Consider the following 18,819-nt stretch of genomic DNA (forward strand, 5'->3'; position numbering starts at 1 on the left):
TCTTTGGGAAAATGGTGAGCAGCAGACAGGTTAAGCTACATGCACAGACCTGAATTTGAGAGTCAATTAGAGAAGAACTCTGGAGTTGTATCTGTGCATCTCCCTGAATACTTTTTGGTGTTTGGAATACAAAGCAGTTCAGGTTATCAATCTTTGCCCTTAATAATAGGTGTGTAAAAGTTTATACCCAAGCCAAGAAAATCATCAGCTAGTCCTATTTTTCCTCACCTCTTTTCCTGTGCTCACCTTCTTTCTGTTCAGCTCAATCAGGAATTTGTGAGCATGTTTCCTTTTTTCGTGCTATCCAGGAGTAATACTGTGGCTTAGAACAGAAGCAGCTGAGTATCATCAACTGCTACAGCTGTAAGCAATGAATCAGTGTTTTGACTTCTGTGTGCATCCTCTACCAGGGCATGCTTGAAGTACCTGAGCATATTCTCAACAGCAATGAAGTCAGCCTCCCCACCTGGGAGGCACCTGCACTCACGGGAGTCTGACACAGGGTGTTTGTTAGCTGGGAGTCTAATAAGGGTAATCACAACCTGTCATGCTCTTCCTTCTACTGATCTCACTCATGTGTGTGTTTCTACTTCTTGATTTTCAATTTCTTTCATGTGTTTTCAATGTGATATTTGTGCCCAGTAGGCTCTTGCAGCACACAGCACCATTGTATGCTAGATCTGAAATATATCAGGTATTCATTTAATCCTGTATTCAGTTCTCTCTGTAGTTAATTTCTTAGCTGTTTAATATTGTGCCTCTGATCGTCACAGTAAAACAGAGGTTGCTCAATCAGAGTATCAGACTAACACAAAAAGTGTTAATTGTAACTTCATGGATTAATTTGTTGCAAAAGCTTTTTCCTGAGGAAAAACATTGAATCGAGATAGAATCCAATAAACTGATATATTGTTGTTGAACACAAGAGGGTGCCACAGACTTGCATTCGGCTGGAGTGTTAAATGTTTAATACTTAAAAGTGGTTATTGAATTCATCATAACTCAAAGATGCTGGAAAAGCAAACGACAGGGGCATAATATGAACAAATTCTTTTTCTACAGTGCTTTACATTATGAATGCTTCCCTCCATAAACACAGTAGCCTGCTGGCTGCAAAAAAAAAAAGGAGCATTCATCATTTCTTTTTGTGTTTTGTAATCATTTTGTGCTACGGAGAGCTCAGAAGTAATATCCATGAAAATGATTTAAAGGTTTTTAAATTAAGTAACTCCAGTAAAGGAAATGGAGACAGGTATAGAGTGCCTTGGAACATTGACTGGGAGCAGCCAGCTCCAGACTCAATGATGTTTATTTCTGCCACATCCAGAGAGAGAGGGTTCATTAGTGTGACCACGCTTTGGCTTAGGTTTATTATGAGCTGAATTAAACCACTTGACTCTGATTTGTAATTTCCAACAGCTAATTAATTTTGGGTTCTTCAAGTACCCCAGGCTGCTCTCCAGTGCCCTGATGATGTGCAGGTGTTTGGGTGGGAAAATCCCGAAGCTTCCCCTTTTTCCATGAGGTCTGTGTTAGAGCTCAGGCTCTTGTTGCTTGTTCAGTTTCACTGTCTTGGTATCAAGCCTGACTCGAGTGTGGTTGAGCCTGGTTGCTGTCACCCAACCTCTGTTCTTGTCCAGGCCTGAGGCCACTGCCCTGCCCTCCCTGCCACCTCCTTTGCCTGGAGGGAGCAGCCCTTGGTGCTCTCCAATAATTGTATTTTCTCTGCTGGGGAGCTCAGCCCCTGAGTTACTCACGCAAGCCTCTTGCAGTTGCTCCCAGGGCTTTTTGACTTAAGAACTTCTGTGTCTAGAGGCTTCCTCAGAGCTTCTCAGTTGAATTGGCATGTAAGAAGACGAAGCTGCAGGACTCATTCATTCTGGATATAGTGGTCAATGCTTTTCACAGCCTGGTTTTCTGTGGAAACAAAGCTTAAGTAACATTTCTGTGTACTTGCCTTAGTCAGATTTGCTTTTATTTTGTTGGATTCTGATTTGAAATGGGAAGTCTGACCTTCAAGCTACCAAGCTCCTATAAATGTCATGGCAACTTATCAGGAGGTTAATATTAGGAAAGACGTTTTAAAAGATGATTTATTGTCTCATGGCATCAGCCTCATAGAAGGGTGAGACATTAGATCCAATGCCATAATGGCAGAAGCCACTTAATTCTTAGTTGCAATGCCTTATGTTAGTTTTTTAACCAATCACATATTTCTACAAATCTTGTTAGCATCTTTTTACACCAATTATTAATTGGTCTGCTTTTTGTGGCTTTGCTGCAATGCATCATTTTTTAACCAATCATTTAACACTTCACAAACCTACACTGATACATCTTAAACTTCTAATTAACTTTGTAACAGGTTCTATTGCTAAACTTTAAAATCTTTTGCTATCTCAACATATTGATTTGCTTACATAATACATATTGTTTCTTAAAACACATTTCTACTTAAACTGCAAACTTATATTCTTGTTTCATGTCTGTTCCACTTTTAAGGTTCTAATTCTCCAAGGTTTTAAGTCTGAGCCTGTATGCACAAGACCCTGAGAGTTTTCTGTGCTTGCATTTCCCACAACAACAATGATCTGGAGAGAAAAAACAGACCCCAGTTCATGTATATTAAAGGTGCAAAAGTAATGTTTTGAAAATTTGAGTTTCATTGCTTGTGCTGCCTGTAGAGCTGGAGCATTGTGGTTGAGTGTGACCAGGTATGCAGTTAGTGCCAGAAAGGTGCAATTCTGTATTGTTTAGGGGATGGTACACTTCAATCAAACAACCTGATAGCTGTAATGATGATTCTGAATTATTTTCTTCCTCTAGCTCTTAATACTCTACAGTAGAAAGCTTTAAAATTTCCCCATTACTATTTGCTCCTGATTCCTGCAGCTGCTAGGCTTGCTTTTGCATAGAATTTCTCCAGTTTAAAAAAAACGAGATGCCATGTTTGTGGTGGTGGGTCTTGTTGAAAGAGGGAAGTCTCTCCCTTGGCCCTCAGTGTGTTGTCAGTGTATCCACCCAGGTCTAGAACCATTTCACATTACTTTTGTTACTGCTGCTGACTCAGATTGTAAATTTACTTTGCATTATTACTTTTCTCTTCCCCTTGCCTATAAAAATGCAGATACCAGTTTGCAGCACCCATGTAAAATACTTGTAACTCATCTTGATACCCTTAGATGGCAGGAATGCTGTATTTGAAGAACAAGATGATTTGTTTTTAGTCTGTAATTAATTTTAAGAGTTTTTTAAATAAATCTCTGCTACAAGCACAGAGTAATTTGACAAAACCAAACAGAGGGGGTGTGTGTGCATAGGGGGAGAGAGTGTCAAGAAACAGTGTGTAATTGCATATCTAAGCATGTATATTTATGTGAAAACATTAAAGATAATTTGTTTCTATAATGTTTTAATGCCAATGGAACCTGTTAAACATCTTCCAGTGTTAACAAGTAACTTTTTCTAGACTGAAAGGCGGCAATTGTTCAGAGAGAAGAAAAATAGTTGTACAAACTGTGCATTATATGGTAATAAGAATATTGCACACCAATTTCTTGTTACCTTTTGGCCAAAAAACAGTTGCATAATCAAACATGAATTGGATTTTTGATTTGTTTTAAATGCTGAAGTGAATTTCAGTTAAATAAGTTTTTCCTCAGGTAAGCATTTGAAACATGCAGAAGAGGTGTGTGTTAGGGGTAAAGAGGGGAGGAGGATAAATGAAGATACTTGTTACAGACCTTAAAATGTTGCTTTACAATATTCATATATATATATGTAAGGCATAATCTGATAAGTTATATTCTGTACAGTCATGCAAGAAAATACTGAAGGTGTTCTCTAATTAAAAAGAGCATGTTGAGAATGTGTGTAGTGATAAAGTCACAGAATTTTTCTACATATGCTGCAATGTAATTGGGGAAATTTACCTGCAGTTAACAGGGTTGTTGATGATGCCAGAGAGAGTAGCTTGAGTAGCCTGAAAGAAAAGAAGCACTTTTGCCTCCTTAAAATATGACATAAGCACCGGTCTCTTGAGTGCATTAACAACAACAAAATCCAGAGCAGATCATAAAGGCGTCACTGGGGAGGGCAAAAATTGGATATTACAGATTCAGTAGTCTCAAAATTGAGCATTCAAAGAGGGTGTATTTTAACTTTCTCCTAACAACTCCTTTATAGGTTTCCACAACCACTGTTGCACTGAAGATTTTAAAACCATAGCAGGAACAGGAAACTGCCAGTCACAAAAACCCCTGAAATAATGAGTAGAAATATGATTTTGCATCACATCACAGCATGTTTATAATCTCCCATAGGAAACATGCACTCCTGGCCATATTTGTCTTTATGATCCTGCACAGGTGTCCCTTTTTATCTTTGGGGTTTTGTTTTTCTTTTTTCCTGTTGCACTTATCAGGGTTTTTATTTGCTCAATGCAGCTGCAAGGAGTAGTTACAGTGAGGTGGGTTTTCCTTGGAAAAGTAGTATTTTCATAAACAAAGGGGAGCAGTTGTAGCAAGAGCAACTCCTCTGTCTCCCTGTTGGGAGCTGCAAAGCAAGACCTGTAGTTAGGCACTGTCTTCTTTCCAGCTCTCCATTCGCTGGCAAAAGTGGAGGGCAGGGACTAATCCTCTTGGAATGCAGCCATTGCCACTAAATAAGTATTAATTGCTGCATTCCAAGGGGATTAGCACAGTTGAACCCAATTATAGCCAATCGAAGCTGCACTGTAAGGCACTACAGTGCATTGAGATGCAGTGAAGTAGTGTAGGACTGTCACTCTGCAACATTTTATCAATAAAAATTGTGGGCTTGCACACTATAAACAGCAGACCATTTCTTTTCAGTGTATTACTCTGAATGGCATGCCTGGCTGGAGGCTACGGTTTGCTCACCAGTGAAAATGGTTGCTTTTTTTAACACCCATTATCTTTGTGTGAACATCTCCGAAATGTTTTTAATACTTGTTGAGTTAATTATACCACTGCAAGCGTCACTCCCTGCTGGACCAGGGGCAAGGCTCTGCAGTCTGTCTGGATTCTCACGTCTCTGAAGTCGGCCAGCTCCTCCATCAGGTGATGTAGGAATTAATTTTGCCTGCGAGTGCTAACTGTATCAAATAGGCTTAGGAGAGCTCCTGATAACCGACCTGTTCTCAATCCCAGCAGTCTGCAGGGATGATTAGAGTCATATCTCTGTGGTAGCAATACAGGAGCCAGAGGGCAGTGTGTAGTTATATATTTTTTTAATCCTCAGCTTGACTGTGGTGTGGGTTTGGTTTTTTCGGAGTTTTTTTTTTTTTCTTAGTTTTCATTTATTTCCTGTTAAAACTGCAAACCCTGCTGCTTTCTTTTTTTTTTTTTTTTAATAGTACAGTCAAAGCATAACAAGTAAGGGAGAAAAGGGAATGCTTCTGGGAATGAATCAGCCCCTTGCATTAGAGCTGTTCCAGGATTTTTTTTGTGTCCAGAGAAAGGATGGCATATGGATGCACAGAACCAGTTGTAGGTATGCTCTGACTATTTTATGAAAGATCTTATCCAACAGATAATGAGCTGCACCTTAACCAGCATTAAACACACTGAGCTGTACTTGGGGACCACTTCAATTCCCTGACCCATTCTGTTTCACGAATCACAGATCAAATATTTGCAGTCTTCCCAGTGCAGGTAATTCTTGAGAGCATACTTTCTTCCACCCATATGTTTAGATGAAGAGTCAAGTTTAGCTGAGAGCTTTTCTTAGCACAGCAGGAAGGGTTTTATATTTCCACTGTGGCCTTGTCTGTATTGAGAAAAATTGCTGCTGGTTCAGCTGAACCAGGGTTGGCATTCATTTCTAGTCCAGGGTTAACAAAGTCCTTACAATGTGACTGAAGTGAGTAAACTGAAACATCAGTAGGGTTGAAACTGTTGGTAGAAATGCATTTGCAAGATTGGCCAATGCACAATGCAGGAGGTGCTGGAGTTTTTACAATACTGTGTAGCTCCTAGAGATGCAAAGACTAGAAAGGCTAAAAAGAAGGTGACACTCTGAGAAAATTATTCTTTGTGGTAGAATTGCAAACCTTATGAACACTGAAAGGCTTATTCCTAGAGAGGAGGCTACTTCCTCTTCATCTGTTCCTGTCCTGCTTGTCTGCATGTGATTTGCATCTCTCCCATGCCATGCTTGTTGTGAGAGTAACTCATAATAAAGCATGAATGCTCTTCTGTATACTTTGATTATATTTGGATAATGACAAGTTTGCCTTAGTTCAAAAGCTGAGGGATGGGGAGGTGAGAATTTCTAGGGGCACTGTTATGCAAAGCCTTTTTCTAACTCTGCCTGCACTTCCAAGTGAAGTCCATATACTCAATTTCTCTGACCTTTCCCTATCTAGACATCAAAACACACTGGCCCAACTGCTGTTCTCCCAATGTGCCTACTGCTGCCATTAATCTCCCTTTCTTACACAGCTTTTCATTTCTTTTCCTTACCTTTGGCCTCAACTCTTTATTCAAAGTGATAATTTGCTGGCTTTCTGCCAGAGGGAGAAGCTATGATCAATAACAGGAGGAGACAGAGGTCAGTGGAATAGTGATGAGCAATGCCATCTGCTTCTCTGGAAACACCGTTACCCAAAAATATCAATAACTAGGATGATATTTCAGCTTTTGGATAAGGCATTAGTGAGATTGAGGCAGCCAGAAGTGAGAGCAGAGGTCTTTTTCTGCTCACTAATTCCTTGTTTCAGCCAATCTTCTGTCACACAGAGATGTGGACAGAAAAGGCTTTATCCAGCTCGCACTGGAATACAGAACATGTACCTGAGCACAGCCATTTCTGGGACTAATGACACCTCTTTCAGTTTCAGTGCATGGCAGCTCTCCTGGGCTGTGCTCTGCTTTCTGCCTGGTGGTGTCAGAGCCTATCTCCAGCCTTTCCTTGGAGCTTTTGGGATAGAAGGGCCTCAAAGAAAACCCTCCCCAGGGCTGGGTGAGAGCAGAGGCTGAGCAGCACAGCCTGGGTATCACAGAAGGGTGTGGTGCACTATTGCTCCTGGTGCTAGACTGCTACTAATGTCTAGTACTTTTGGTATTGACTGCCACAATATATAATCATTCAATTAAATAAATAGATAATTTTATCTATGTATTAGCCTTTTTTACTCCAGACAGCAAGGTGGTGAATTTCTTCCAAGAACTTCTATTTACTTTGATTTCAAACGACTATAAAGCTTTACTTTTTGTGTGTACAATAACTCTCATCCCACCATACTTCATGAAAATTTTTATCACCCGTTTGTAACTCCTGGGGAAGAACATTCCTCTTTCTTTTCTAAGAATTAGAAACAGGAGGAAAAATTTTTGCACTGAGATGCTTGTATTTTCTCCTAGCCTAAGCTCTGATCCTCAAGTGCATTATTAGTATTACTGTTGTAAACATTAAACACTCAGATCTGTTGAGCCAGATGTATTTTGATGGGAGTGAGGCTGAGCTTTAAGCCTTAGGGTTCATCTAAGCTATGTTTTCAAGCTTTTCTAATTCTCAGTTGTCTAAAATGAACTTTTTTTATTAATAAAAATGTGAAAATTTTTATTTGCCCGCATTTGAAAAGAGCACAATAATGTGAGATTTCTCACAAAATGGGAGTTAGAAATGAGTTTTATATCATTGAGTTTAGATAGCTGTATTGTTCAAGACTATAACTTCCAGTTTTAAATTTCTATTTATGCCTTGTGCTGTACACTGGGAATAGTTGCACAAACCCCTTTTGAAGTCAGGTCAAATTTGATACCAGAAGCAGAGACCAGCAGCTGCTGAGTGGGGATGATCTAGGAACCATCAGACAGAGTGGAAAAAAACCCCAGCTCACTGAAAACCATCTTGCAGAGAGGAAGAGGATGAACAACAAAGGAAACCCCAAACACCAGTACCAAGAAGGCAAACCCCAGCCCTCACGCAGAGCCTGTGAAGGCAGAGGAAGCCGGCAGGTGGACTCCCAAAGCCCTCATAGGAGGTGAACCTCTTCCTGTGGCGGCCACACACCAGCACAGCCTCTGGAGGAGCCTCTTCTCATCTTCTTCTTCTTCTCTCCCATCCCCAGCACTGTCTGGCCCAGCAGGATGAAGTGGAGGAGCATCGCCGTCCTCACCACCCTGCAGGCACAGCTGCCAGCCACAGGTAAAGGCGCGCTTTGGGTTTGCGAAGGATTCTGGCAAAGCAGCTTTGAGGGAAGCGTGCGGCGTTTCTGTGGTGGATTCACCACCATTTTGGTGGCAGGAAGGTGTTTATGTAGAGCCATGCTTGTCCTCCTGTGAAGGAGGAGTGGGAGCTGCTGTGCTGTGCTGAGCTGGCCTGGGATAAAGGCAGGGATGAGGAGCCTTTCTCCTGCTGGAGCGATGCCACAGCTGAACAGGAACTAAACAAAACCCTCAGCCTCGCCTGGGCAGCTCTCTCTGTGATTTAAAAGGGGAGGTTTGAGGCAGCGATGGAAAAAGGGTCACTCGAAATAAGATGTGTAGGAGAAACCTCTAAAGGAGTGGTGTCGCGGGTCTGTGGCGCTCAGCAGAGCCAGCAGGCGAGAAATGGGGCACAGATGGCGAGCACAAGGGCAGGGCCCTTCCCCTCACGGCCCTGCCTTGGAGCTCCTCTCCACCAGACAGCACAAAACGAAGCCATTCCTTCCTTTGTGTTATTTATTCGTGTGGTGCAAAGGCCGGCCCTGCTTGAGCACTGAGTGGAGCAGCTTTGGTGAACACAAATCTTCCAAAGTCACGTTGAGTTTGAGAAGGAGGAATTCACTTTTTAGGAGCGTCGTAGATCAGAAGAGCAACAAAATTTACATCTGGAAAAGGCTTCAAGCGAGGTCTGAGTGTGCCATAGGCCACATCTGAGCATGCAACAGAGCCAGATCCTCCAGAAGATTTTTTTCCACCAGTGTACACCCTCACTGTACTTAAACCCAGCATCCCTAAGAGCTTGGGTGACTGCCACAGGCATTTTTTTGGAAAGTTTTCTGGGGATGAGAGGAGGGTTTTGCAGCTGCTTTCTAATGCTGTGGAAGCAGTCCTGGTGATTTGTGAGGTTTTTCTTTCAGGAGGGTTTTGAGAGGTTTATGCTCTGTGGCAGGCCATGATTTGTGTTTGTCCTCCCTTCAACCTCTGGGGCCTCCATCCTTTCCTGATCTCCAAATATGATCCCGTACTTCAGTATACTTCTCATATTTTCTACCTTGCTCTCTATTACAGACGTATGTAAGGCCACAAAAGTAGAAGAAGTTACTTTAGGTCAAAATCCATCTGCAAAGCCATCTTTTTACATTTCCTCCTTTTTAACCTGTCACAAGTGTCTGTAGTTCTGGCTCCTGTTTGTGCATTTTCAGCAGAAAATTTTGAAAAATATGTAATGCAGCTTGCAAAGCTCTTGGGATATTCAAGTTTTGAACTGGATACTGTTTTCACTGATTTGGAGGCGGCCTGTGGATTTGAGGGGGAGTGTTTTTGACTGGATACCTGTAAGAGTTTGAAGTATAGCAGCATTTAGCCAAAGAGTGTAGGTAAAATAGTAGAAATATAAATCAAAACATGTGGAATTGCTGCCACATTATGGACACAGAATAGACAAACAAAAATGTAAGATCTGTCATGGATTTAGTTCAATGATGAGACCAAACAGTTGGGTTTTTCAGCTCAGAACTGTGAGCAGAAAGATTGATTTTCTGCTGCCTGGTGTTCACTTTTCTTGGAGTTTGCTTCTAGAGCAACTTCTAGGGAGATGAACTTTTATTTTTTTAATGAAACAAGCTCAGACATTCAGTAAGCTTCGTACCTCTTCACAGTGAGTTCATTCCACTTCATTGTAAAGTGTTTGTGCTTATTCTTTAAAAGGGCAGTTGAAAGATGCCACCAGAAGTAGCACTGAGCAACTTGCAAAGCCTTTCTTTTTGATCTTTGAGTTCTGAAGTAAATATGTCAGGCATGAGAAAAAACAAAACAATGTTTTAAAGTAGTTCTAGAGACAGGCCATGAATTCTGATGCAGACTTTGAATTTATTGACGCCAGACCACAAATTTCGGAATTTCAAATTTGGCCTTCGAGCAATTACAGAGGGAAGGTATCTCACATTTTTAAATACACATTTGTACATACAGAGGTTTAATTTTTCTTTTGTTTTCCCTCTTCAAACGCACAAAAGCGTACATCTGGAAATCTAGCTGAGGCCCTCTTATAACCCCTCTGTTAAAAATCCATGAAAAGTAATAATTTTAATTATGAGCTGATGACTTTGTTAATCAGGTCGTTTGTTGAGACAGGAATATTGGAAGACTTTTACCTGAATATCACAGCTAGAATGGCAAGGTTTTGTTCTGAAGTATGACAGGTTTTGATAACACTAAAACAGTCCTGTGAGCAATACTGTAGAGTTGCCCCCCTATTTTTTTTAAGGCTGATGAGATGATGCTTTGATTTATACAAACACATGACACACGCATGTATAGAAATGTACGTGCAAGAGTTTAAGAACAGCCCTCCACTTCTACACACCCTTACAGAGTCACTTTTCTCAGAATCGTCTGCTAAATGGAACTGGACAGTGCCCTTTTTTAGCTAACTCTGTGGAAACCACAGCACGTTGGTCTTTACCAGATGTTACTTGCACAACTCATTTCCACACTGTTTTTCTGCTCTGCATGTCTCTATCTCCTGCCCATTGGGTTGCCATGATGCTTTGAGCCTTTTTTAGTCAGTTCAGACACAGGTAATGGGTCTTAGCATTAATTCTTTTCTTCCTTTTCATCAGATGATTTAGCTGCTCTGCAGATGACAAGATTTGTGAACCAGGAGTTTGTTTACAAGCTTGTCTAAGGAATCCAAACAAGTAAATTCGGACTTTTTCCGATACCCTCGCCATGTCCTTATGCGCTGTCTGAAGTTCTCAGAGCTGCATTCTTGTTACACTTAGGGGAAAAAATTTAGAGGCTTAATTTTACATGTTTTATTTCTTTTATTTCTCCTGCCTGTTCACAATGATTCATTAATAATTCATGGAAAATACCGTATGAACTGGCAGAATGGAACAAAATGTAGGCAATGTAGCCTGTCTTTGTAAAGGGACATTTGTTGAGCCCTTGCAGTGCTATGTTCAATTCTGTAATGCTTGTTACAGAATAAGTGCTTTCTGTCTTAACCCTTCCAAGCAGAATTCCTAATCAGTGAAGTAACAAATTAATGATCACATTCCTTTTGGGTTTTTTTATGTGTAGTAGATGAGAAGGATATACAAAATACGGAAAGCTCTCTGCGAAATATATTTCTATTTTTCCTCTGCGTGTCCTTCTTAAGTATGACTATGTGGATAAAAAGCCGAAGTGGAGTTAAAAAAGGAGGCTCACTAGCAGTTTCAGGGGACAAGAATTTGATGTGTAAATGAATGTTGATGTGAGGAGTGTTTTTGACAACCACTTTGTTGTTCACACAGAATGGTGACTAGCATGACGAGTAAATTTTTTTATGTTTTGTTTTCCTTGCATATGGAGTTACTTCCTAACTATTTCCAAATTATAGCTAAACTCCCTTTCAAAAAGAGAAAAAATAGAAAAACAGTTCTATTGCACAGCTGCAGACAATCGTAGAATCCTCCTCCCCTTTTCCAATTGATCGTATATTTCAGTGTCTATGTACTACATCGCAATGTAAGATGCATCAGCCATTCTGGCAAGAAAACAGAGGACGTTTTCAGGATGGCATGAATGGAAAATGCAACTTCTTAAAAACACTTACAACGTGTATTCTGCTAAAGGTATCTACTTTCTCAGTGAGCCTGTTAAACTTGTAAACATATTGTTGACTTTTTATTCTTCCGCTGACTTCGGTCAACAGATAAATTTAAGTTTCACTGCTGATTCTTTTTAGTGTTAAAGTACTCTAGGGTCTGTGAGATGCTGAAATTTTGCAGATTTTTTTGATTTGTGATGTTGTCTAAGGTAATATTTCAAGACTGGGACTGGATATTGTTTTCTTAATTAACTTGGTCCTTTAAGAAGTGCATAGTATTTTTAGCTCTTACAGTATGACAGTCCAAATCAGCTTTTTTCCAGGAAAGCAATGAAAACATTTATCTCCACTCTGTCCTTGGATTTATAACTTCATAACTTCATCTAGAACACATAAAACATGCAGGCAAATGGAAAACTTGGTTTGCAGTTCTTCGATCCACTCACCCAAATGCACGGGCCTCGGAAAGCAGCGAAATGTTTCTGTTCATCCCCAAACAGTGGGTGCATCCATCTTCATGGAAGTTTTAGACTTCTTTCCGTCCTTTGCCAATATAACTATGAAAAATAGAAGTAGAAACAAACTAGTTCCTCGGCCTCAGAGGTCACAAGCACTGGTGTCTGTGCAAGTTCTGCTTTAGTGATAGAAGCCACCTCAATTTTTGAGCCATGTAGATTGGAAATATTTTAAGTCCTACAAGTTTCCTAGGAATAAAGCGTCAACCTTTGGAAGCCCATTGTGTACTTTTTTCTCAATATTTTATTATTTGTTATATTTTTAAGTGAAGGAGAAGCCATAATGGTAACACAACCCCCTGAAAACTCAGATAATGCAGCGGCGAAATATATTCCAAATTAAATTCGATGGGAACTCTGAAGACGGGAAAAAAGGTTGGAAAATTTTCAACAAATGATAGAATAAACAGCAACAGGACATACTGAATAAGTCTAGAGGATGGCCAGTTGTCAATACTTGTGGGCTGTTTTGTTTGGGTTTTTTAGGAAATATCACAGTATATGATTTACCTACAATTCAAGTTGCTGTCTTAGGTGAAAATCTTAACTTTCACCACCAATAAACTTTTCTAGTTTGCTGGCAAAGTTTTCTAACTTGTAAAGTTAACCTTGAAAATGCAAGCCTGCCTGCATGGTTCCACAAGAAATAAAAGAGCAAACTAGCTATATAATTTGTCACTTAGATTTTTTTTTTTTTGATTTTTTTTTAAGGCAAGTGCTATTTTTGGGGTGCGATAACATGCTGCAATGCTCAGAGTTGCAAACACTAAAACTAGTGTCCTTGTCAAAAAGAAAAACACATGGAACATTTTGAACCAGAGAATACTTAGAGAAGCTTTCCTAAGACCCCTCCAAGTTCGTATAATAAAAATTAATTACTAGATTTTATTATTTACATCAGAGCAATGGTCTGCAACACTTTTCTAATGCGACAAGGTGCAATACCTAGGAAATTTATGAGAGAATATGAATTTAGGTGGTGTCTTATTTCAAGTAAGTATACACTGACCATTGAATAAAGACCTATGTAACTAAAAACCTCCTTTTGCTTGTTATTCATCCAAATTTTGTGCGATTGTTCCAGCCAAGAGCATGGGTATTTTGCATTCATTTCACTTAGAATATTGCTGTTGTCTGCATGACAGCCAAATGTGAAATAAACAGAGACAAGCAGTTACAAAAATGCTTCCCAAATATTTAACGCATCACTGTGTGTTGTAAATTCATTCCAATTCCCCATGGTGTGCATCTCCTCACAAAACAAGCTGAGGCTTGGGGTAAGCAGAAGAGAAAAATTCTCCAGGTGCTGACCACTGGCTGGGTGGGAGCAAATCCAGGTTTTTTGTGTGGGCACATGGATTTCAGAGCGAGGCTGAAGCTAATGACATACCTTGTCTTCAAAACATTTATTTTGAATTCGTTTATATAGAAATTCAGCTCAAAATAAAATTGAACATCCAGTATTTCTGATCAGATCAATCTGAAGAAAGAGTTTGGTATAGTCTGACAGTGTCACTTTTTAAATACTCTCAGCAAATATCATTTCAGTCAGGGAGATCAACTTTCTGATGGTCAAAGCCTTGCATTCCTGGTTATCAAATGTTTGTTTTGTCACTCAGAAATACTTGAAAGTTTTGAATTACTCCTTAAAAATATATACATATATATATATAAACTGCATTCCTGAGCTGGGATCTTGCAGCTCACAATTAAGGCAGCAGAATTTAGATGTTTGCAAAGAAAAATTGTGATGCATAAGATATTATATAGCATAGCCACCAAATTACTACAGCATTTGGTAATTTGTTTCATTGTATATCAGCAAGCTCTAGTCAGGGAACTCCACATCAAGTCTTTGGAAGCAGAAATTATTTCTGTGTTTATCTATTCTGTGTTATTGCCATTTATGTAGTTTCCCATCCAGCCATGTGAAACCAGCTCCAGGAAAGAGTCTTACCAGAATTTTGAGTCTTCTCCCTCTCTTTGTCTCTCTCATGGAAGTTTTTTCTCTCCATGATGCAAATTTGCACAATATCATCACTTTGGGTTTTTATGTGAGGTGATTTCAGCAGCACTTTGTGCAAACGTGCAGGTGCATTTCTGGAAATGACAAAAATAGGATAAGATCTTACAGGTTGGATTAATAATCATCCTCTAAGGGAAGGAAGATGGGATACAGAGGGAGAGAAATACTGTATTGATGGTATCTTGTTAAAAAACTCTACCTAAAGACAGTTTTTAAGAAGCAAATAAATAATTCTGTGAATTACTATGAGAATAGTTACTCTGTTCCTAAAATGTCATCCATGTAGCAAATTAGTGTCTTTGGATAATTTTTGAAAAAATGCTGTTTAAATTCTATGGATTTCTTTCTACCAACTTGCTGCTGATTTTCAGGATTCATTTTTTGTTTTATGCTATTTTATGATTTATTACCTAGAGGTAAAACACCTGAGCTAGTGTCCAGAGAGGAACTCATTCTGAAAATCTAAGTCATTATAAACTAGAAACTCTTAAGGCAATTTGTAATAAAAATATTTTCAAGATAAATATATGGGAGTAATGTAAGTGTACATTTTTCTGTTCGATTTTTTGTTATGACTTTTAATTTTCATATTTCTCAGGAAATGAAAAAAATTTGCTATTAACATTGGTTCAGTACTTCCTAGTCTGTTGGAATTTGAAGACCTATAAATGCAACACAACCAAAGCAATACATGTGGTAATTAACTGGAGGCTTACACTAAGGAAGGATTTGACTTCGTGCTTTTTTGTTACCTTCATTTTTTTCCCTGCTTATTTATCAGTCACATCCTCATTACTAAGGGGCTTCTAGTTCTTTCAGTCTCTTTCAGGACATGTGAATTCTCTGCCCAAATTTTTCTGAGGGGTTTCTCTGATGAGTGATGTGGAAGAACTAAATATTTGCAGGTGGTCATCTTGGGGAGAATTAATGAAAGCAAATGAGAACTTTTCAGAGAAGGGAAGGGGAATCACTATACCCATCATTTGTTGCCTAATTTTTAACTTCTTGAAACTATTGATCTTTAAAATGTAGAACTGATCATTCACGTGTTATGAGCATAAGATAAACAAGGTTAACCCATCTGGATTTCAAGCAGAAGGCCAAACACTATTCCAGTTACTTTTAAAAGTGAGCCTCTAATACACGCCAGAAAGGATTTCTAGCATTTACCCTCTCAGAACACCCATCTAAAAAGGAAAGAAAAAAAATATTTTTGGATAAAATTATTTTAAATTATGCTTTCAGTAGGATCCATTCTCATTTTTATTGGAGCAGGGAGGTGATGGGAGCCTTGATCCCACACCCCATGCTTTAGATGAGCAGAGTGGTGCAGGGAGTGCTGATTCCCATGGCAGAGCTGCATCTGGGTCATAGGGCTGTTAACCGCCCGATGAGCTGCAAAATGCAAAATTTGAAAGCCCAAACCATCCCAAATTTTGGCAGATGGCCCCTGTTTTCTGTATCAAGCTCAGTACAGTTTGCTGATGATCCATATTTCTTTGTCTCCAGAAAATTTTTTCTTTTTTTTCTTTTTTTTTTTTTATACAGCAAGTTTGCAAGATACCTTAGAATAATTTTTTGAGGCTGTCTTGATGCAATCTAAAGTTTCGATGAAGACCGTTTGTAACTTCAAAATTATGGTCCGCTCCCAAAAGTTTCGAAAAAACTACAACTCTTTAAGAGTTTTGCTTTTCTGTTTTCAAAGTGGTTTTCCTAAAATATAATGAAATATTCAGTGTTGTGCCAACTGGCATCATTAATCGACTTCTTTTTTTTTTAAATTTCCAAAATACGACCCATTCTGATCACATCTCCAAGTGTTTCTCCTTGACTCAAATGTTCAAAAACCCAAAAATTCTCTCACAAAATCACTTCTCTCTAGAAGAAGCAGCTTTAATTTACCTTGTTTTGAATTCCATCTTAAATTTCCGATGTCTCTAGTATTAATGTGAACTAGGCAGAACTATTATTTTCCTTCTCCCGTCTATTCACACAGCTAAATAAATCACATTTTTCCTAATAACTCAGATATTATTTCACTACTTGACTCAAAACCCAGCAGCACTATAATGCATTTGTTGCTGCTGTTAGCTGTATCTTCTGATGGAAAAGCAGCATTGCTTATTTTCAGGCTTGAGACAATTTTTTTTCTTCTTTTTCTAACTCTCTTAAAGAAGTTACAGATATGAACCTTCAGCCCTATCTTATGGTAACATCTTTTCCAAAGTGTTTTTATCTGATTTTATCTTTCTCAGCTGCAAAGAAGTAGCTAACAAGTTTGCTCCCTTTCTCTCTTGCACTTCTTTTTACATCCTGAGCCAAAAGACTATTTGTTAGGCATAATGGTTGTAGTAAAACAAATATCAGGTTTTAAAACAGAGCTTAAAGGGAAGCAACTTTCTGCAAAGCTTCAAAATATTTTGATAGCTCCCCCCACTGTCCCCACTACCTTCCTCCACTTAAGGTTAATCAAAACCCTTCCAAAGTACTTCTGTGAGACATCAAAAATTCAGTGAGCAATTTGTGTTCTGCATTTGGGAAGAGGGAAACTTAGGTTCAGCTCTTTTTTCTGAATGATTTGGAGCAGGAGCTTGGATGGGGCTTCCACATGCTAAGCCATTTGAGAGACTTGCTGATTTTGGTGAGACATTCTAATGGAGTCTATAAAGATTCCTTAGTTAATGGGTCATAAGAATTTGTTCCTGATTAGCTTGACAAACTTATAGAAAAAATTTCCACCTCAGTTGCAGTATTTTACAGAATCAGTTTAATCCTTTGCAGCCAGGTAATGGGGTGTGTGTCTGCAAGAGTTTCCCCATCCATCCTGGCAAAAATTGTTATGGTCTCTTTAGTGGCAACTCAATTCCAGCACAACCAGGATCACAGAGCAGGTTCCTTTGCGTGAGACACTCTGCAAAATGGTGCACAGAAGTGGGGCTGTGCCTTCACACCTGGGTATATAAAAATAGCCTTAAAACAGCATTAACATGAGAACTGATAGTATATGCTTATATATGGATGGTTCTGCCACTGCTGAAACCACATGGAATTATACAGGACTGGAAGATTTAGAAGGTGGCTACCAAATCTTAAAGCTATGCAGGGATCTGAGGGATTCAGCAACATGAAATTTGATCAGCAGAGGCAATTTGAGAAAGCCCAGCACATCTGTTGACCTTTCCTGAACAGAAGGATTATCTGGAGGGCTTCAGGTATTTAAAAAGATCTGGCAAGCAGCACGGCCTCTAGATGTGCTGTGACTGTAATGTGGGGATGGTAATTAATTTCTGTCAAACTTTCCCCCTTCTAATTAGTTCATGTCAGTGTTTTAGCAAGTGCCACTTATTTAAGCATAGCTAATTTAAAACTAATTTGGCTATCTTGCTTAGGCAGCTGCCCAATGGTGTCAGCAGGAGCTTTACTTCAGACAAACTGCTTGGGCTTTTACCCAGCTGCTCAGCCAGACTTTTGCAGCTCACACAAAGATCTGTGCTGAAGGAAAGGTGCTGTTATCAGATAGCTGAAAACCAATTTAGTGGTGTTTTTGTGAGCTGCTGCCACCTCCATAAAGACTGCAGTGTATGCCAACCATTTGGAAAGGAGAAAGTTTCTCATTCTGTGCCTTTGGCTTCGGTGGGGCCTTCACCTCTTTTAAAGCTTTAGGGTCACACTATAATAAAAACACGGTAGTGTTCAGCCTCATCCATAGTTTGAAGGTATCTTATACACAAGAAATTGAGTGCCTATAATTAGTTATGTTATCTAGCATTTATTTGTCAATTTGCATATATAAATTATTATAGCAGTTTTAATGAGATCTGCAGTTACAAAGGTGTAACTCCTAAAGCAGTTTTGTTTCGAGGTTTTCATCTTTCTTTAACTCCTCATTATCTTGTTTTGTTGTAGTTCAGATTATTTTGATAGTATCTTCTGGTGCTATTTAATCCATCTGGTTAGGAAGATAGCTATTAAGATACTAAGAAAAATCAATATGAATGAAATGTAACATTTTAAAATTGGGCAGTTTGAACTTTGGGATCTTTTTTGAAGGATTTGTAGATAATTCTGGCAATTCCAATCATCCTCAATGGTCTTTCTCCCCTTAGTGAAACAGTGCTGGGTTTTAGATAAAGCAAGAAAATAGAAAAATGGAGTTGCAGGTTTTGTACTTTCACTTGTGGTTGATGGTTTACTCTGCAACCTTTAGAAATCCACTGAAGTATGTGTAGGCTTTCCAATAAACTGGATCAATCAATTCCAGCTTAATCAAAATGGGCCACACTGTTGGCTTTTTTTGTTCTCTGTGCATTACTTATCTGGTTGTCAATACACAAATAACACTTAGAAGGTGTTAACACACGTGGTCCTGAAGACTGTATGGTGCTTTAGAATTGGATTAGTCATTACAGAGGTTTATTTGCCCATTTCATGATGGTGTTTTGAAATCTGAGATCTATCAAGCATCCTTTAGATCCTCCAAAGCAATGTTTTATGTATATAGGAAATTAAATA

The 18,819-nt window shown here is 39.1% G+C and overlaps 1 protein-coding gene across 1 annotated transcript in view; it reads left to right on the forward strand.

Annotated features, from left to right (window-relative positions):
* Positions 1-8,114: 8,114 nt before the first annotated feature.
* Positions 8,115-18,819, forward strand: part of CD247 (CD247 molecule) — a 45,518-nt gene continuing 34,813 nt past the window's right edge. The window contains exon 1 of the mRNA XM_033086263.1: positions 8,115-8,172. Coding sequence (XP_032942154.1) covers positions 8,115-8,172 — 58 coding nt within the window. The remainder of the gene's footprint in view (positions 8,173-18,819) is intronic.

This window comes from Catharus ustulatus, chromosome 2 (genome assembly GCF_009819885.2).
Source record: "Catharus ustulatus isolate bCatUst1 chromosome 2, bCatUst1.pri.v2, whole genome shotgun sequence".
Classification (NCBI taxonomy): Eukaryota; Metazoa; Chordata; class Aves; order Passeriformes; family Turdidae; genus Catharus; species Catharus ustulatus.